The 21,758-nt window shown below is 36.6% G+C and overlaps 2 protein-coding genes across 2 annotated transcripts in view; one reads left to right on the top strand and one right to left on the bottom strand.

The window, feature by feature from the left end:
• LOC150086892 (U6 snRNA-associated Sm-like protein LSm8) overlaps nt 1-8,156 on the top strand; it is an 82,817-nt gene extending 74,661 nt beyond the window's left edge. Inside the window, exon 4 of the mRNA XM_090372790.1 lies at nt 7,810-8,156. Within this exon, the coding sequence (XP_090228916.1) occupies nt 7,810-7,900 (91 nt within the window). The 3' untranslated portion in view covers nt 7,901-8,156. The remainder of the gene's footprint in view (nt 1-7,809) is intronic.
• The window catches only part of LOC150086891 (dynein axonemal heavy chain 7-like), a 1,233,418-nt gene continuing 1,219,786 nt past the window's right edge, over nt 8,127-21,758 (bottom strand). Inside the window, exons 62-63 of the mRNA XM_090372313.1 lie at nt 16,803-16,907; nt 8,127-8,280 (exon numbers count right to left, since the gene is read on the bottom strand). Coding sequence (XP_090228439.1) covers nt 8,127-8,280; nt 16,803-16,907 — 259 coding nt within the window. The remainder of the gene's footprint in view (nt 8,281-16,802; nt 16,908-21,758) is intronic.

The following is a 21,758-nucleotide window of genomic DNA, read 5'->3' as shown; positions in this document are numbered from 1 at the left end:
CATTAGTCAAGAAACACTTGTTATGATGAACCGAAGGTGACAAATGAAGCAAGATAAACACTGACAAGGAGAAAATTGAGTATACTGAGTTATGCAAAGCCATTAGAAAGACACTCAGAGAGGACATAAGAAGATTTAACACACGAAAAGTAGAACAAGCATTAAGGGAAAACAAAGGACTTAAACCAGCAGCCATGAGCAGTAATACAGAAAGACAAATGATACTGAAACTGAGAATAGCAATGGATTACTTATAAAAAGCAGAGAAGGCATAATTCAAATAGCAGAAGACTATTATAGAGAATTATACAAAGAGCGAGGGAATGATGCCAGCAGTGGGGAAGATGGATCGCAAATTAGCAACACATATGACATACTCAATATTCTTCCTGATGAGGTAGAACATGCATTGAAGAAAATGAAGAAAGCCCCGGAGAAGATGAAGTTACTGTAGAGTTGTTAAAATTGGGAGGAAGAGACATAACACAGAAACTGGCAAGGCTCTTCACAAAATGTATTAGAAAAGGTGTGATGCCTAAGCAGTGGAATAATGCAATCATAGTTTTGCTGCATAAGAAAGGAGATTATAGACCAATTAGCTTGTTATCCCACATGTACAAGTTGTTCACAAGGGTCATTACTAACAGATTAGAAAGAATACTTTATGAGAATCAACCGAAAGAGCAAGCTGGCTTCAGGACAGGATTCTCAACTATGGATCACCTTCATGTAATATCACAGCTAATGGATATAAAACACCATTATGCCTGGCATTTGTGGACTATGAAAAGGCATTTGACTCCATACAGCATAAGGCAATGTTTTGGGCACTGGAAATACAAGGCATAGATACCCCATATATTATGATTTTGAAGAAAATATATGAGAACGCTACCTCCTTTATTAGACTAGACAAAGACTAGCAATTTTAAAATCAAGAAAGGAGTTTGACAAGGAGGGACAATATCTCTGAAGCTGTTTACTTGAGCTGTTTACCTAAACCATTTACAATTTGCAGATGACACTGTGGTCATAAGCCACGATCCCAAAGAATTAGAGGAAAATCTTAATCAGTTATGATTAAGATTTTCATAAGGATTTTAGACTAAAGATGAATATGGCTAAAACAAAAGTAATGATGAACAAGTATCTACAGAAAGGGACATAACGATTGAAGGCACAGTAATTGAAAAGGTGGAGTCATATACTTATCTGGACAAGTTATTAGCTATAATAATGATAAATGGCTGGAAGTCAAGAGAAGAATAAATTTTGGATGGATAGCATTCAGGAAATATAGTCACCTACTGAAGAGCAATATCCTTGTTTGTCTGAAACGTAAAATAATGAACCAATGTATACTCCCCGCCATGACTTATGGAAGTGAAACTTGGGCACTCACCAAAAGAATGGAAGAGAAGCTGAGAACTACACAGTGAAGAATGGAACGAATTATATTGGGAATCGCACTGTTAGATAAGAAGAGAAACACATGAATTAGGCAGCAAACTAAAGAATTCTTATCAAAACTAAAATGATCTTGGGCAGGACACATAGCTCGAAGACATGAGACAGATGGACTAAGAAAATAACAGAATGGTATCCAAGAGGAGTGCATTATGGCCATAGAAGCTGATGCACCAACAACTAACAAGGAAAAAAAAAAAAAAAAAAAAAAAAAAAAAACAACCCCAAGAGGAGCTAGAAGACCTGGAAGACAGCAGCGGAGATGGATAGATGAAATTCATGAGTTTGGGGTAGTAAATGAATGGCGATTGCACAAAACGAAACGAACTGGAAAGTTTCTGGAGAGGCCTTCATCCTGCAGTGGATTGAAAATGGATGATAATGATGATGTATAGACTATATGGTTATCAGTATGTCTCCTACAAATTGTTTTACCAATCACAGACAAAATTAAGATTCAGATTAGATAATGATACACGTGTGTGCATGTTCCAATATCTCTAAACAATTCAGAATTCATAAGAGTACACTGTTCACCATTTGGAAAGATTGAAAGCTTAGAGAAATCTGCTGTACTGGTTAGGATCAGAGCACAAAAGGCAAAGTATCCTGATCTTGTAAAGGTACTTTGGAATGGCTAATGATGAAGCTTGCAAAAAATGTTACTGTAGATGGAATTCTTTTTAATAATTAACTGGATTAAATTAAGAGTCCAAAACTGGACTTTTTTTTTTAGTTTTTACCAGATAAAATCTTTACATTTAAAGGTTGAAAATGTAGTGATGGAAAAAAAGGGGCAAAACAGTGGATTAGCATTCTCTTAATGGCAAATGTCTGGCACAGAGATGCTTCTTCTTTTCATCACTTGGAAAGTCCAGAAGCCTTAAGTTTTGAGAACATTACTGCCAGTTATATATATCAAGCAAACTAAAAGGTTTGGATGTCATCAAAAATCTATGGAGAATGGATCAGAAATTTAGATTGCAAGATGAACAGGGAGAATGGAAAAATTTTGCTATTTGTGGATAACTGACTCCATAATGTCAAGCGAATTATCTACATGTAGTCACTGTTGAATATCTGCCACCTAATTAATATGACCAGTTCTTCAGCCACTTGATCAAGGTGTAAATCAGTGCTTCAGCATGGGTTGAGATTGACAAAAAATAAAAAGCAATCACCAACCACACTGGATTTGTCACTTTGAATGATGCTATGTTTTGCATGCATGTAAAGTTTTGCATGCTGCTTCCTGTTAATTGCAAAGAACATCTGATAATAGTGAAGAAATTTTTGAGGATTAGAAATCCTCAAAGATTTCTTTACCATTGGAAATCCTCAAAAATTTAGTGGGGAAACATGTTTTGAAGACTTTGCCAAAGTGGATGGGACATTGTGCATTTCAGGATATGCACCAATGAAGAGGAACTCAATGCAAATGTAATGAAACTGAAATCTGAATCACTGAAACCTGAAATTTGTAGTGAAGAGGTTGAACAAGAAGTTTTGTTGAAGGATGTTCATCAAGGATTAGAACTTGTACATTGCTTCTTTTCAAGTACAGCCTAACTGCAAAAGTGAATTAACTGTAATGCCTTCATAATTCTCCTAAAATATACCACTTAAACAGCACATTTTGAGAGATTCATTTCAAAGTCTGAAACTAATTCTCATGTCTACTGTTAGGCTTTGACATATCTGTAATTTACAAATTAATTATACTACACTGTACAATCAATGCAAAATGTGCAATCTTCATTTTCATGTTTAATACTGTAGTAAATATTCTGAATTAGATTATACTATATTGCATTATTGTAGAATTATATTAAATGTTCTAACTTTTCTTTGCTGATTTTATAAACTATTGATATAACATCCTTTCAATATAATGACCATTTTTCTGATTCCTCTGGGACGTTGACTATACAGAGCTTTGACTGCATATACATTCATATTCTTTTGGGCCTGCACATTATAAAAATGTCTGCTATATACAGTAAGCACCAGTTATAGTGATCACTGGTTATTAGAATCAGCCGCTTTAGAGAATCAAATTCCAAAGAACCGATTCAAATTAACGTTTTAGCCTTGTGAGACAAGAAGACAAACTCATCATTAAATCTAAATAGCATAAAACTTACCAATTTTGTTGTGTGGCAAGGTACTGAGTTCTGTTGAAAAATGCAGTTTTGGATGTCTGTGTGGCGATCCCTAATAACGGGTTTCAGGTGCTCCTCCAAGAATTTTGTTGAATGGCAAGGTGTACTGAGTCCTGTTGAAAAATGCAGTTTTGGATGTCTGTGTGGTTGATCCCTAATAACGGGATTCAGGTGCTTCTCCAAGATAGCAGTGTAGGTTTCTGCATTTGTCGTTCTGTTAATAAACTTAATTCGCCCCACCCCTTTGCTTACCCAGACCATCTTACCAGTGGAGAACTTCAGTGTTATGCAGTCAGGATGTTATGCCTCCAATTTTTGTCTTCTAACATATCGCTTCCCATCCAAGCCATGCAGGTTGAATTTCAATTTTTCACAAAAGATGACTGTATGCCATTGCTCTTTTGTCTATGAAACATGCATTTTAGCACAAGCAAGTCGCTACTTCCTCATTTGTTAGGTCAACAAAGGCTTCTTCTTAGGCCGATAGGCATCCAGACCACATTCCGAAAGCCTTCTTTGGATAGTTCATGTGCTTGTTTCAACATCAGAGGCCATTTCAAAGTCCAGTTTTAGATCAGGAGCACTAACATGGCAATTATGAAGGCATAGCTGTTTCAAATATCAATCTTGGGAAGGCATAGTCACTCTTTTATGGCCTGATCCAGGTCTTCTCTTGACGTCACCGGTTTCACGCTTTAATTTTCAGCACCCAGGATACTGTTGAATGGTGGGAGTCTATTTTATCAGCAATAGCACGCGTAAAAAGCCCTTCCTGGGGCAGAGCAACACCTACACTTTTTTTTCTTGGTGTCAACTGAACATATGGAGCCATGCTTACATCTCTGCAAAACAGGATACTAATGAGTGTGTATACCCTTCCAATGCCGTATTTATAAAAACAGCTGATGCAATAGCTTGCAATTAATGTCTGATGCAATATCTTTGCTTTGTGACAAACAAAATTACTGTAAATCAAACAATATCTTATACATTTCACTACAAATGTTACTTTTTTTAAGGTGATGCAGTTTTTTTTGTCTGCCGTTGTGTATGTGTGTGTATATATATATATATAGTTAAACTGAATATTTAGACATTATATATATAAATAATGACAAAAATTAAAATATAATAAAATAAATAAAATTGAGCTTTCATTAGACAGAGGACTTGTGGTCCTCTGTTGATATTGGGCATAATGGTCAGTCTTATTTTGATTTTGTTTTCTTTTAGTAGTTCCTTTAACCATTTTGGTGATATTTCATGTCTTTCGGAACCTTATGGGGGGAGGGTACCGCTAAATTATTATGGAATTGGCATTATTTAAAATTTTATATCGGTTTTATTAATTGGATTTAAAGTGCTAAATTATATAGGGGTTTTTCGGCTACTGTTTATATCTTACCTTTACTTTCCCGTTCGTTTTATTTTGGATTATTTTTATGTTAATTTTCGCTCTACAGTTTTTGCCATACTGGCTTATGTTTTATTTAATTTTGAAATATTGGATATATATAATATTGTAAGTAGAACGCGTAAAGTAGATTTAATTGGTTTAAGTCTAATGAAAATACGGTATACACTGGGAGCTATATATGGAATGAAAAAGAGGAAGAAATGGACTGGAGATTAAAATAAAGAAAAATGAAAAATCGACCAAAATGAAATAACATTACAGTGTCTTTCACAATCTCAGTGTCATCCACTGAAATTATGAAAAAGACAGCAATGTTCTTGCTTCTGTTTCCGACATGATCTGTATGCTATGATGCACATGTGTAGTTGCCACGTGCTGCGAAGGCAAATTTTGATATGAATTTTGCATTAATAAGTTTGTAAGGGATGTGCTAATAAAAGTGGTTATAATACATAGTGCATACAGTTCATGGATGACCTTACAGAAGCAAGTGAAAAGAATTGAAAAAACTGGATAAACTATAATAAGGAATATCAGTATAGGCCGGAAGAAAAGGACTTACCGTTACTTTGTAAGACTGACCAAAAGAACAATATGGCGGGGTGCCGGTATATTTATGTGGGGGAATGCTAGCGGCTCCTAGCGTTAGGTGTGGGAGAAAAAAAAATATGGTGTTTGTATATAGGAATGATATGAAATAAGGTAAAATTAAATATGATTACAATATATACATACTTGGTGTGTATGGGTTTAGTTATTAATTAAAGATTATGCTGTTTAATTTAATGTTCCATAGTTTTTTATGCTTTAAGATGTTAAGGGCTTTACAGAAGTGGTAGTGAAGATATGATTTAGGAAAATGGTGGTTAATTAGCTTATTGTATAGTATCTAGATGTTATCGATAGTTGTTTCCTTGTTGCTGCAAATGGTAGCTATTCTGATGCTTTGCGTTATTATAACATTGGCATGTACTCCTCTAGAAATATTGGAGTTCCACTGTGTGAGGTTGACTATATTAAAGTTGAATGCGTCACTTTGTTGTATAGGTTGATGGCAGCTTTGTTGTTTATTAATGTAATATTGTTGTTGTTTGTTTTTTCTAGTATGAGTTCATTGCGGTATAAGTGTCCATAATCTGTGATGAAATTAGGGCAGTTAATAACTATGAGGTCATCTATATATTTGTAGAAGTTAAAGGTTCTGCGAAAATGAGTTTTCAGACCAGTCATGCATTATAGCTAACCTATATCTATACTGGTCTGAAAACTCATTTCCACAGAACCTTAACTTCTACAGATATATAGATGACCTCATAGTTACTAACTGCCCTAATTTCATCACAGATTATGGACACTTATACCCCAATGAACTCATACTAGAAAAAACAAACAAACAATGATACTACAGCCCATTTCCTAGATTTAGATATTACATTAATAAACAACAAAGCTGCCATCAACCTATACAACAAGTGTGACGCGTAGAACTCCAATATTTCTAGAGGAGTACATGCCAACGTTATAATAACGCAAAGCATCAGAATAGCTACCATTTGCAGCAACAAGGAAACAACTATCGATAACATCCAGATACTATACAATAAACTAATTAACCACCATTTTCCTAAATCATATCTTCGCTACCACTTCTGTAAAGCCCTTAACATCTTAAAGCATAAAAAACTATGGGACATTAAATTAAACAGCATAATCTTTAATTAATAACTAAACTCATACACACCAAGTATGTATATAGTGTATATATAATACACTAGGCCTCTGTGGTGTCTTACAGTCTAGAAAACTTGTACCCACCAATTGGCCTAACAGTGTATTAAAAATGTATATTGTAATCATATTTAATTTTACCTTATTTCATAAAATTCCTATATACAAACACCATATATTTTTTTTCTCCCACACCTAACGCTAGGAGCCGCTAGCGTTCCCCCACATAAATATACCGGCACCCCGCCATATTGTTCTTTTGGTCAGTCTTACAAAGTAACGGTAAGTCCCTTTCTTCCGGCCTATACTGATATTCCTTATTATAGTTTATCCAGTTTTTTCAATTCTTTTCACTTGCTTCTGTAAGGTCATCCATGAACTGTATGTACTACGTATTATAACCACTTTTATTAGCACATCCCTTACAAACTTATTAATGCAAAATTCATATCAAAATTTGCCTTCGCAGCACGTGGCAACTACACATGTGCATCATAGCATACAGATCATGTCGGAAACAGAAGCAAGAACATTGCTGTCTTTTTCATAATTTCAGTGGATGACACTGAGATTGTGAAAGACACTGTAATGTTATTTCATTTTGGTTGCTTTTTCACTTCTTATCTTTATTTTAATCTCCAGTCCATTTCTTCCTCTTTTTCATTCCATATATCGCTCCCAGTGTATACCGTATTTTCATTAGACTTAAACCAATTAAATCTACTTTACGCGTTCTACTTACAATATTATATATATATACACATTATGGCTGTAGGGTATGTTTTGCTAATGCAGTGTTCATGATCCATAAGCTATATTACTATCTTACTATTATTATTATCCTTTTTGTACAGGCACTTCCCCCCCCATATTAATTAGCTTCTTAGTACCATTATTCGTTACTGTATGTATGTATGTGTGTATATATATATATATATAGTGAAAGAAACTTTGAATATTTAGACATAATTATATATACACACATACACACACATGTAAGTATTACTAATCTGTATTTTTGTAATTCTTATCTAGAGCCGTAGTGGGTGAAGTAGATGATGATTTGGATTCCAGGCTTGATTTGTCCAACATTAAAGCAGAACCTCTTAATCCAGTGGTGCATTAGCATTATTGAATCCACTAAAAAGCTAATATTTTGTAGACACTTATCACATAAGATCCAATTTTGTGTATTCCAAGATTAGCTCCAGAGGAAGTTATGTTTGACTTCTGTGTAGATCTCTACACATTGTATGTATATATATACACACACACACACATGTGAAGAAAAATACATGTATTTTAAACTATACATTTTTTTACATTTTAATCTATAAGAATTACTATACAAATCAGTCATCTAATTGGCACAGTAAAGCAGTTCCACGTTTAATCCAGTGTTGAGGTTTCCTGTCTGTTGGTAAAAGGAAGGGCAAGACATAATTAGTAGAATGACCAGTTGTCGACAGAGTTCCCCTTCTTTCACTAGTTTTATATAAAGGACTTCTAAAAATAAATAAATAAAATGAAATGAGATAAATGGTCATTATTATTCACTAAATGAATATTTTAAGACAAAATAAACCTTGTTAAGTATGATATTGTTCTTTTTAGTGAATGATATGAAAATGCACAGCCTGAAAATTTAATTCTCTTAACATAATGTATTAACAAGTGAATAGTGTTTATTTCATTATAATATGGTATTCTACATATTATAATGAAATATGTAGAATATTTCAAACTGCTTTTAAAAACAATATTTAGTCATGCTTTTCAGTACAATTATTAAATTAACAGGCATCTTGGTGTACTGGCTACATCAAAAGAATAAAAACTTAAATTTAAATATTTTATTACATGAGTGTAAATTTAGTTTACCTTCAGTATGATATTACTTTTGATTTGCATCATTATTTTTGAATGATTATTTAGTCAAAAAATTTTGACTAAGTAAAAAGACGTGTTTTGAATTCTGGTTGATTATTTTCTCTCACTCGTTTTATGGAGTGGGTTAAAATATATAAAAATTAAGGGAAAATTTACTGCTGAATTTAATATGCTACACAAACCCCAAACTTGTTCAGAACTTTATTTCTTGCCATTGTAGAATTATGTTTTTTTTTCAGAATTGCCTTTTGGTATATAATAGTATGGTTATGGATTTGAATCTCAGTTTGTGGTCAGAAGCAAAACACTACATATGGATTTCCTTTCTGCAATATACTGCCCTACCTTATTTGAGAATGCAGCTTTTTGACAACTGTACACCACAGCTGCTAACTTTCAGAAAAACCAGAAGGTTTTTTTAAAGCCGATACCGGATTAAAAATAAAATTTACTAACAACATACACTTTTTATACTAAAAAGCAGCAATAGGATTATTTACTAGTAAATAAAGTAATTAAAGAAAACATGCTTTCAAATATTAGCTTACTGTGTTTCGATATTAGTCGAAACTGTCAGATAGTTATGGTGGCTTCAGATTATCTGTCAGATAGTTATGGTGGCTTCAAGGAAGTTTAATTAAGAAATATTGAATCACAGCTTGTTTATAACAATGACCAAGCCTTTATAGACTTAGCTGTCAAGAGCATTTTAAAAGCTTCAAGCAAGAGAAGATCTGAATTCAGTTTTGTTTTTCCTCACCTGGCTAAGCAGCTTCTTGCATTCAGTATTGCTATAATGAATTGCTAAAATGTCAAGCATAACTTGGGATAATTAGTTTCAAGCTTCTTTGTGCAGTTGTCAGTGCATATCAGCAGTGCCGACCGGGCTAGCCGAGTGGGTAAAGTACCTGCATGGCAACCCAAAGGTCGCGGGTTCGATTCCCGCCTCGGGCTTGGATCAAAGTACTGCAAAAACCTTGGGAGGTGCAATATGGCCACAGAAGCCGATGCGCCAACAACTACCAAAAAAAAAAAAAAAAAAGTGCATATCAGCTCTTTCACAATAGCATCTGGTAGATTCTCACACTACAAACTGATGCTGCAAAACATCTATTACTTAATCTATTTCTTTTTTTTATTTAATGATACTGGGAATGAGTCAACTAAAATTTCTAATTTAAAAAAAAAGATTAACTGCCAATTAGTATTAGTGGCAAACAATTCAAGAAAGCAAGCTTGTATAGCATCTGCCAAAATATATTAAAAAAAAACCCCTTCCATATTACCTGTACATCCCTTCTAATAGTCTGTCTAGTTCTTTCTTGCATCTTTTCAAACTACCCACTTCTAAAACACCAGGTAGAAGTTTGTTCCAACAATCAACTACCTACTGGCTGAAGGCAAATTTCCATGTATCTATCCTGCAACCATCCTTCATTTTGAATTTATGCCCTCTTATGTGCAGTATGAGAAAGAGGAAAGATTAGGATTCTATCAGCACTGAGCTTTTCAAAGCCTTTAGCACCGTAGATCAGATCTCCTCACAGGTGACTAGTCTCCAGATGTTGAAATTTGTAGAACTGAAATCTTTCTTGGTAAGAAAGACTTCAGTTCTGAAGTTTACCTTTTTGCCTCAATAATTTCATTGCTCTTCTCTGACTTAAATGAGTCCTTCTTAAATGAGTCTTTCAGACTTGTGTGAAGTACTGGAGATGTTGCCTAACCATTGCCTGATACAATGGGATATAGTGTTAATTGTAATGTGGCTCCGGGTTCCCCCCCCAAAACTCCACGTCTAGCAATGTGATGAATACGTACTCTGTAAAGGCCAGATTTATGTAGGTGTGTGGATTGTTGTTCATCTGGCCTCTTAGCCTAGGGGCTTGTGTATGCACACAGAAACCTCTAGTTTAGTGTCCAGCACAATGAGGAGGTGGGCTGGGAAGGGAGAGCCCATTAAATGGAAGGGGTGGAAATGAAATTTAGGAAGGAATAGTGGGAAGTATTGTTTTCTGTATTGTTTTTAATTTGTTCCTGTTTCTGACTATGGCCATGTGGGTAAACCACGCACATACTCCATAGGATATTATAGGCAAGAAGAGTGCACGGTAGATGATTGTCAGAGTCTTTCTTTTGAGCTACCAGTATGCTCTACTGATCCTTGCAATCATGCCTGCTTAGTTTCTCACTTTTTTTTTTTGCCAGATATGCCAAATGGGGATATAAAGTTAATTTTGAATCAAAAACAACTCCCCAGGTATTTTAATTGTTGTTGCATTAGTTTTGATTTGCAGAGGTCTTCTTATGTCTAATTTTCCTTTCAAAAGGATTGATTTTATTTGGATCTTTGGATTTTTTTTGGATGCATTGGATCTTTGATCTACTACCACTCTTGTATTACCTTTTACAAGGAGAATCAAATTGTAAGCAAAGGCTAGTCTATCCACCGAGCCCAGATCCAAGGCCAGAAATACATCCAAGACCAAATTGTCCAGAAGAACAGCCAAGGATTGAACCTTGCAGGCACAGGGCATATGTCAATTCTTTGAACCTTGTGTGAACCAAGAACTACCTCACTTCTGTCTGTGCGGTAGTTCTCAATTACCCGATACAGGTGAGACAATTGTCTGGCAGATTCTCCTAAGGATGCTATGCCACCAGAGTGAATGAAATGTCCCAGCAAAGTCAATTGAAATGGCCAACGTGTATTTTTCCTCTGTATTTTGTACTGTTGTAAGTAGGCGGTGCATGGCATCCTCCATAGAGTTAGCCTGCTTAAAGCTGTATTGATTGTCTGAATGGTTTCCTGCTTCACTGTAGGAAGTTGATATCCTGTCGTAGATTAGCCTTTCATATATTTTTCCCATTACTGGGAGGAGAACTATGGGCTTGTATGACTTTGGTTCTGTAGGTTCTCAGGGTTCTTTAGAATCAACCTGAGCACTGTTATTTTCCAAATTTTTGGGAATTTACCTTCTGTTAAGCAATGATTGTACAAGTTTATTAGCTTGTCTATTTCTGCAAATTTCTTAATTTCTGCCTCTAAGAGGTCATGTCCAGGTCATTTATTGTTCTTAGTTCTAGTTAGGATTGCTTGTAGTTCATCTATTGTGAATATTGGTTCAATGTTGGCATTTCTGTATTCAGTATTATCCTTAATTATGACACTGAGTAGGAGGAATAATCCCCATTCTCAGTCTGGATGATAGTATCTAATATGTTATTAGCCCAACACAGTGTTGGGGTTCCATTTGGTTTTACTGTGGTTTCCACTACATCTCTTGGCAGCTTGTTGGTGACTATTCTGTACACAACTCCCCACGGGTTGGCATTTCCAGAAGTCCCCGACAAGTGCTGCTAGGATTCCTTTTTCTTTAGTCTAATGAGAGTAGTGTATGAGTTCCTGAGAGTCCTATAGGTATCTCTTGGGGCATCAACCTCATTTTGTGTCCAGGATGTTCGGGCCCTCTGAAAGTGTCCTTGCCTAGTGGATCCTTTGCTTAAAACGGTCAGATCAGGGCACCACCAGGGGACTACCTGCTTCCTGGATTTTTTCCTTAGGAACAGACAGGTTTGTTGTTCTAGTCAGTATTTCAGTCATATTCATTGCATAGGATATGCAATTTTATAGTCCAGAATATAGTCATATTATGGACTATATTCATTATAGTCAAGACTATAATTTTACAATCTAGACTGCTCATTTCCCTGTTGCTGCAGCTCTGTTGCTATGATTAAGTCTGTTAATTCGCTTTCTTTATATTATACTGCTTTATATCCATCAGTTGCTGTTGGGTTGTCTGTAACTGCCTGTTCAGAGTAAAAGGTATAGCTCTGTGATCTGATATTGTCAAGGCTGGCTGGACACGCCAGTTTTTTTATTTTGTATGCTATGGGATTTTTGGCAAGGGTGATATCAATGTCACTCTCCCACATAGTACTACTATAGGTAGGTAGATTATGAGGTTTGTTTAGTACCTATAATGGGGCAGTAGCAATGAATTCTGTCACAATTTGGTCATTGTGGGTGCCTTGTCTGTTTTCTGCATGGCTATAGGGATGACTGGCAGTTAACATCAGCACAAACTATTATATTGGCATTTGGTAATAGTGACAAGTCTGAAGGTACTGAATGCTGTGATTTATGCCTTTACCAGGTCTACAGTACAATGAGATATGGAACTGACTCACTGCACTGGTGATGTGTGCACACACACTGCCACTGGAGAGCAGAGGTGACCACCTTTGACAGTCAGGTCAGTATTTTTAAGAACTATTGCCACTGAAAGGACACTTGATGTGTTCAATAATTTTATAGCCTCTTGGGTATCCTTGTACCATTTGAGTTTAGGGTTCTTGAAGTATCAAGATAGCTATATTATTTTCCTCTAGTTTAAGCCTGATCCAATCAACAACTGTGCGTGCTCTCTGAGCATTCAATTGGACAAACTTTAGAGCCCTGGTCACTCCCATGTTATTAATCTTACCCATAATTGGTTTGAGAATGTATCAGTTGACACCCCTGATGCTATTGTAGGTAAGCAGACAGCCTAGCTGATTTAAATGTAGCACACTTTGGCTGCTGGTTACTATTATTACAATTTTTATAGTCATGGCCAGTGCAGTGGTCACAGACAGGAGTCTTTGGATGCAGTAACAGGATCTAGAAAATTTGGGTAGAGATGGGCTGAGAAGTGGCAACTGATGTTTAACATTCACAAATGCAAAGTACTGCTTATGGGTAGAAGTAACCCCAGATGTACCAACTGTGTGGTACTACACTTAAGGTGGTAGAAAATTAAAAAGATCTGGGAGTGATTGTGCAGTCAGATATGAAATTTTCTGAGCAATGCAGACAGGCTGCCAGGGCAGATCATGGGGTATTGGCAATGATATACAGGAATTTTGTAAGTAGGGAAAAAGTGATTATCCCTTTGTATAAGGCAATGATCAGGCCACGCCTTGAGTACTCCGTACAGTTCTGGAGGCCTCATTTTAAGACTGATGTAGAGTTGCTTGAGCATGTACAGAGAAGAGCAACAAGATTGGTGAAGGGAACGAAGGGGTTCCCTTAACAAGAAAGGCTTAAGTTCTGCAAATTGCAGTGGCTGGAGAATAGGTGATTCTTGAATTCTTTGGGTTGATTTCTGATAGGATTCCTCCACTTGCTCAGATTACGAACCTGAAGGGGACATGAATTCAAATTGAGGAAAGACAGTTGTAGAATAGATGTGCAGAAAATTGCTTTTAGCCACCGGGTGGTTAATTGCTGGAACAAACTTCCATCCGTGGAAGTTGATAGCTTTAATAAATTAATCTGCCAGCCCAGATAAGTCAGAGTTTGATTTACTCATGACTTGCTCTTTTTGGCTTGGGGAGATTCTTTTTTTTTTTTTTTTCTCCAGGTTACCAGCCACATAGTGACCCAAGCAAAGAGAAGGTTAGTATTAACTAAGTATAAAAAGGGGGTTAAAAAAATGTACTTTCCTTTCTAGGTTATATTATTTGAATAGATCTATTTAATTCTAATACTCAAGAGTTAAGGAACTTGTGAAACTCAGGAGAAATGTATTTACAGTAAAGCATACCAGATAATCACTATGAAAAGGAGCTGTGGTCACTAATATCGCTTGGCACTCTGGGCCCCTGTAGTCTGGATAGGGGACCAACAGGCAATAATTATCCAGGGGAAATGTCTGATTTTTGCAGCGGTATCAGCTAATTTATTTTCTCCAGATCCCAATCTGGTTTGGGATAAGGCAGAACCGGATGTCAAATTCTGAAGTGACAAGAGATAAAAGAATCTGCCGTATTCATGACAGGACTGGATGAAGGTTAACCTCACTTATAATAGAACATATAACATGTTTGATGAATCCATATAGTGAGGATTTCTGTTATTTGGGGCACATCGGGACTAGTGCATTTTGGCCCAATTAAGCAGCTGCCCCAATTATGCGAAGTTTCATGTAAAAATAGTTAAAAATACAGCTTTACGATTTGATTTTCTGTATGATCAAATCACATTATGATGGAGTCAGCATAGTAAAGTACTGTTCACTATACGATATGTAGTAAGCGTCAGTCATTGTGATCACGTTTCTGAATTGAATTTTAATTCTATTAAATGGTGATTCTAATTAGCAAAAATAGGAGGAATATTATCCACAGGCTATAAAAGTAAAGATATATTAAGTACAAATTTACACTTTATTACCTTACCAATTAACAAAATTAAACGATACATGAAAATCGGAAGAATATTTTCCACAGGTTAGCAAAATAAAAATAGATTTACACTTATGTGCATAGCTTAATATGTACATACTAACTAGTTGCTATTTCTGTTCACTTACATTTGGGAGAGGGGGGGGTGGGGTTAAAATTTAAAGCAGTAAAAAAGATAAGCAATCAATAACAAAGAACGCGGCACATACAAATTGCAAGTAACACGATACACGCAAGTGAGAATGGAGTAACAAGCTACAAAGTTTAAAAAATAGGAATGAAGAGAAGATTCTGAAAATTTATTTTTTTTATATGATTGAAGATTTCATGGAAGGGTAAACACATTGCACCATAATAACCCGCAGAAATCCAGCTGTCGGTATTATCACAAATTCAATAAGATCGAGTTTACTATCCATTTATAATAGATTGCACTAACAGAAAAGCCCAATAAACAGGAGACTGCTAATTGTTTTTATTGTTTTATGGTTGTGACCTTCAGAAATCTGACTGAACCACGTGGTATGGTTGGAGACAATCATAGGGTAATCTCAAGTGCTGCGGTCTCCTTGCCCTGATTAAACAGCATGTTCTCCAAAACTAAACCCCTGGCTATTTTCTCGATTAGGTTCTGTTCTTTAAGATTTGTCCCAAATAAACGGCTGCCCCAAATAACCAGAATCCACTGTATATTGTATACCTTTGCCACTCACTATCTTTAATGTGAACAAGGGCTATTTCTATTATATGCAACTCTGCGGCATATATGCCAGCTTCTTGTGGAATCTTGCTGGACACTGTTTTGCGTGGAGGACGACAGATGATCCCACATATGATTCTGGCTTCAAGCCATCGGTGTAGACTGGCAGGAAGTCAGAATATTGCACTTAATGTGATGCAAAGAGTTGTTGGTAGACAGCTGATGGTGTAGCAGCCTTCCCCCCAGATCTTAAAGGAGAAGTTGCATACAGATAGGCATGCCAGGGTAGAAGGGTCATGATTACTGGGCAACATGGTCTGCTGTTATGCTTAGTTCATTTAACAGCCCTTGGATCCGAATACCAAAAGGTCGGTTGGCAGTCCAATAAGAAAGAAACAAATGCCATGTTTTTTTTGGGAAAATGGGACAACAGATGAAGTCAACATTCGAAGAAACTGGTCTAGGTGGTTCAAAAATATCACTGAAAGGCCAGTTGACCCAACTGAAATGTTGTTACTGTTTACTCCACTCATAAAAGTGGACTTGACAAAGTAGTTAACCTGGTGCCACTAAACATCCATGTTTGGATGTTTAGTGGCACCAGGGCTACTATAGCCATATTGAGAAATCAGACACTGGTACTTTCCTTAGACAGTATTAGTGTCAGAGTTCAGAGCCAGACAAATTTACGATTCTTAGAAGTGGGTATAGTGATCAGTTTGATTCAGAAATATAAAGAAATTCGTCAGTTTAACATCTCCTATTATATGTAGTAATGTTAAAGGTTTCCACAGATGTGACATAGACTTAAAAGCTGCATGCATCTATAAATATGCTTTACTTTGCAGTTCTATGTCTGCACCACAATCCCTTCACCAGCATTTAGTTAGTGCTGAAGGAGCATAGGCAAAAATATCTTGTATTAAATATGCATTGGGGTGATTACATTTCAATAAATATTAGATATAACCCAACATGTGGTAAAAGAGTGTATTCTTCCATTGACTTAAGTGCACCATTTTCAGGTTTTTTTTTTTTTTTTTTTTGCATATTCACTAGATGGTCAAGGATATAAGTGAATAATTTTTGCTTCTTTTCCTTTCTTCTGTCTGTAAGAATTTTCTGTGTATAAACAATTTTCTGAAAGTTAAAAACATTTTATTTTTATAAATTAATGATAGTTTGGTCTGGTTGTGAATATGATTCTTACTTGTATCGACCCTTTTCCTTCAGCTCTTTCTTTATGAATGGTTTAAGCCAAATAATGGGCATATGATCATATAACACCTTTGGCAATTGTTCTCCTAGTTGATTTCTATAACAAAAAAGGAAAAAAAACAGTATATATTGTACAGTTTCAATAAAAGTAATAATATGTTGTTTATTAGAGGGTGATCATATAGCTTCCATGCAGGTTACTTTACTAGAAAATTGAAATTACTAATAAGCATATAAAAATATTTGAGAGAACTGGTCTTTGTAATAGCAGTTATCGTCAGGCATGGCTAATAATAAGTAGAAATAAAACTAGGAATAGTCAATCAAGTTATTCATTAAACAACTAAGACAAAACTTCATAGATAAAACTTCAAACCGTCAATATGCTATTTAATATTTGTTAACAGGAGATATTGTTTCTACAGGGATGGGATACACTTAAACAGAAAGGGTACAAGAATATTTGCTGATGTTACCGAGGCAGTGTTAGGTTGGTTGGAAAATTGCTAGCTTGGGGGGGAGGGGGGGATTCACAGATTAACAGTAGCCACAGGCAGAGGTGAAAGTGATTCTTGCACTGGTTCTATTGGAATGAGCTGCAGCACGGGAAGCAAGTTGCTGGGGATTTCAAGGACTGCTGGGAGTCATCACAGAACAAGTAAAAACATGGGCTGTGTTAGGGTAACTGAGAGTAAGAATTGGTGCATGTATTCTTGCATGTACACCAATGCTAGGAGTATAATAAATAAATTTGATAAATTTGAGACATCAAAGGCAGATATTATTGGGATATCAGAGATGTGGTGTCACACAGAGATAAGGAATGCAGAATTAAAATTTGGGAAGTACAATGTGTATAGAAAGGAAGGAGGGGCCATGCTGTTAGTTAAGAAATGAATAAAATCTAAGGAAGTGCATCCAGTTGAGAGTGCAGTGTTCAGTTAGTTTGGTGTAAGCACTGGGAAAGCAAAGTTTGAGAGTAAGAGTGTGTTATAGGCCTAATGACTCTATTGAGTGCAATGAACAACTGTACAGAGAAATAGCAGGCCAGTAAATCAGATTGTCTTATAATTGGGGATTTTAACTTCCCAGATATAGACTGAAACTTGTGGTTTGGTCCCACACTAGCAAGACTTTTGTGGATTTATTGGATGATTGTTTTCTACAGCAGCATGTTTGAGAGAACCAGAGGGAGTAATATTCTTGATCTGATTATCAGCAGTGATTATTCATGCATTAAGAATTTGCAGATGAAAGGAACCACTAGGTGGCAGTGATCATAATGTACTGATGTGGGATTCACTCAAACATGTAACTGCCATTAGGGGTAAAGGGAAGGGTTTTTGCTTTTGTACAGGTGATTATAGTGGTATCAGATAGCTTTTCAATTCCATGGTGGGACCAACTGATGATGGTACCAACAGCAAATTCAAAATGGGAGGCATTCAAAGAATTAATCTTGGAAGCAACTAGGATTTTCAAACCAACTAAGAAATATTGTTCAAGGTTTAGGCCTAAATGGATGGCAAATGAACTAAAGAGACTTGTGGCAGAGAATAAAAATGCATGGGACGCAAATAAATTATCAGGAGATACAGATGTGTGTGGTAGATATAAGATAGTCTGTAATCAAGTGACAAAGGAGGTTAGGCAAGCAAAGGCAGATTATGAGAAACCTTTGGCAAAAGATGCAAGGAAAAATAGTAAAGACTTTATTTATTTAAACTACTGTACACGTAGTCTTGTACAATTTGGAGCAGTATGGCATTAAGGGCAAATTGCTACAATTGATAAAAGGATGGTTGAGTGGGAGAAGACAGAGAGCAGTAATCAATGGACACTGCCCTTCATGGACTAATGTTACTACTGGAGTTCCCAGGGATCTGTGTTAGTCTCGTTGTTTTCTGTATGGATCTAGAAAAGTTGGGCAGATGGGCTGAGAGGTGGCAACTGAAGTTTAACAAATGCAAAGTAATGCAAATCGATCGCAGTAACTCCAGAGTAACGTACCAACTGTGTGGTACTAAACTCAGAGTAGTGGAGGATGAAGATCTGGGGGTAACTGTGCTGTCAGATAAGAAGTTTTCTGAGCAGTGCAGACAGGCTGCCACAGCAGCTCATAGGGTCTTGTCAATGAGATACAGGAATTTTGCAAGCAGGGATAAGGAGGTGATTATCCCTTTGTATATGGCAATAGTCAGGCTACACCTTGAGTACTGCATACAGGTCTGGAGGCTTCATTTTAGAAAAGATGTTGGGTTACTAGAATGAGTACAGAGAGGGCAATGAGAGTGAGTGGAACGAAGAGTTGCTGTTAATGAAGGTAGGCTTAATATCCCCGGGGGCTCACATCTGGTGAGTATGGGCTTGGCAAACCCAGGGTCTTGAGCTGGATATCATCATTCTTCTCTTTCTTGGTGATGCCTTTCTACTTCTCTCTCTCTCTCTCTCACACACACATACACAGGGGGTAACTCGGGAATTTTTTTTTTTTTTGGCTGGTGCAGCATAAGCTTCAGGCTTCCTTGTACCATATGGCTAATAATAATAATAATAATAATAATAATAATAACTTCTGCAAATTGCAGCGTCTGGAGAATAGGCACCAGCAAGGTGATCTGATTGAGGTGTATAAGGCCTTGAATGGTTTGAGCAAGCTCAATACTGATGGGATTCTTACTCTTGCTCAGATTCTGCATCTGAGGGGGCATAAATTCAAATCGAGAAAAGGCGGTTGTAAAATAGAAGTGCGTAAATTTGCCTCTAGCCAGCTGGTGGTTGATTGCTGGAATAAGCTTCCACCTGTCATTGTGGAAGTTGACAGCTTAAATAAATTCAAGGTTGAACTAGACAAACATTTGGAGTGAATGGATGGGTGAAACGGGAAGGGATTTTTTTTAGGCTTATGCTAAATAAGCTTGCTTTCTTAGAATTAGCATTAGGATAGGCATATGAAGAAGAAAGCAAGCTTATGCAGCATCAGCCAAAAAAGAAACGCTCCCATTTCACCCCTCCGTTCATTCCAAATACCTGTCCAGCTCAGCCTTAAATTTATTTAGGTTATCAACTTCCAAAACAAAGGATGGAAGTCTTCCACCAACCAACTACCCGCTGGCTAAATGCAAAATTCTGCATATCTATCATACATCTGTCTTTCCTCAATTTGAATTTATGTCCTCTCAGGTGATTATTCTGAGCAACAGGAAGAGTCCCATCAGCATTGAGCATGCTCAAACCATTCAAGGCTTTATACACATCAATCAGATCATCTCGCAAGTGCCTAGTCTCCAGACACTGTAATTTGTACTCATTCTCTGTACTTTTTCCAACAGCTCTACATCCTTCTTAAAATGAGGCCTCCAGACCTGTATGCAGTACCCAAGGTGTGGCCTGACCATTGCCTTATACAAGGGAATAATCACTTCCTTATCCCTGCTAAAAAATTCCTATATATCATTGACAAGACATCATGAGTTACTCTTACAGACAGTCTGCTGAGAAAACTTCATATCTGCTTGCACAATTACTGGGCCTTTTCGTTCTCTACCACTGTCAGTGTAGTACCATTGAGTTGATACGTTACTCTGGGGTTACTGCTTCCCATATGTAGTACTTTACATTTGTCAATGTTAAACTTCATTTGTCACCTCTCAGCCCATCTGCTCAACTTTTCTAGATCCTGTTGCAGCAGCATACTGTCATTAGTGTCCTTAACACTGCAAAGGTGTCCTCTGCCAACCTTCGTGTCATCTGGAAACGTGGACCTTAAGCTTGATATACCATTATCAATATCATTTATAAATACAGAAAACAACAATGGATGGACCCAACACTGAACCCTAAGGGACTCCACTAATAACATTAGTCCACAATGAGAAGTGTCCATTGATTACCACTCTGTCTTCTCCCACTCAACCATCCCTTTATCCATAGCAACAATTTGCCTCCAATGCCACACTGCTCCAATTTGTTCAGCAGTCTTCCATGTGCAACAGTATCAAAAGCCTTTCTAAGATCCAAATATATGATATCAAAGTTATTCCCTGCATCCAGTTCCTTTGTGACCACATCATAGTATCCAATCAAATTGGTTAGACAAGACTTTCCCTTAACAAAACCATGCTGTGTCCGAGCTATAACTGAAGTCTTGTCTAGATGATCCTGCAGTGCTTCTTTAACGAGTGCCTCCAATAATTTTCCTGGAACAGAAGTTAAACTAACAGGTCTATAATTTCTTGTGTCACTCTTTGATCCTCCTTTGTGAATTGGGATCACATTTGCACATCTCCACTCCATGGGTACCTCTCCTGAGTCCAAAGAAGCTCTCATAATTATGGCTAAGGGTTTGCTTACTTCCTTTGCTGCCTCCTTTAATATAACTGGATAGTTCCCACCAACCCAGGTGCCTTTCTTATGTTTATCTTCAACAATTTCTCCTCCACTTTCCTCTCAGTTATTACAAAATCATCTAGCTCACTGCCAGGGTTTAATTCACCCCTCCCTGAATAACTCTGCATGTGTGAATGTAGTTGCAAAATACTCATTTAGTTTGTTAGCCACCTGAGCAGGATCAGCAGTTGAACCATCAATATCCAGTGGACCAATCTGATTCCTCCCTTTCCTTCTAGAGTTTACACAGGTAAAGAACTCTTTGCTGTTTTTCTTTACATCCTTTGCCAAAGATTTCTCATAATCTGCCTAATCTCATTTGTGACTTGGTTACAGACCAGCTTATATCTAGCATAGGCTTCCATGTCACCCATTAATTTATATGTATCCCATTCATTTTTGTTCTCTGCCACGTGTCTCATTAGTTCATCTGACATCCATTTAGGTCTACCTTGAACAATATTTCTTAGTTGGTATGTAAAGCATAGTAGCTTCCAAGATTAATTCTTTGAATGCCTCCCATTTTGAATTTGCTGTTGGTAACATCAGTTGGTTCAAC

This window comes from Mastigoproctus giganteus, chromosome 4 (genome assembly GCF_048544385.1).
Source record: "Mastigoproctus giganteus isolate SK-2022 chromosome 4, ASM4854438v1, whole genome shotgun sequence".
Taxonomy (NCBI): Eukaryota; Metazoa; Arthropoda; class Arachnida; order Uropygi; family Thelyphonidae; genus Mastigoproctus; species Mastigoproctus giganteus.
The sequence above is the reverse complement of the archived record's forward strand: the minus strand, read 5'-3'. Positions and strand labels throughout refer to the sequence as shown.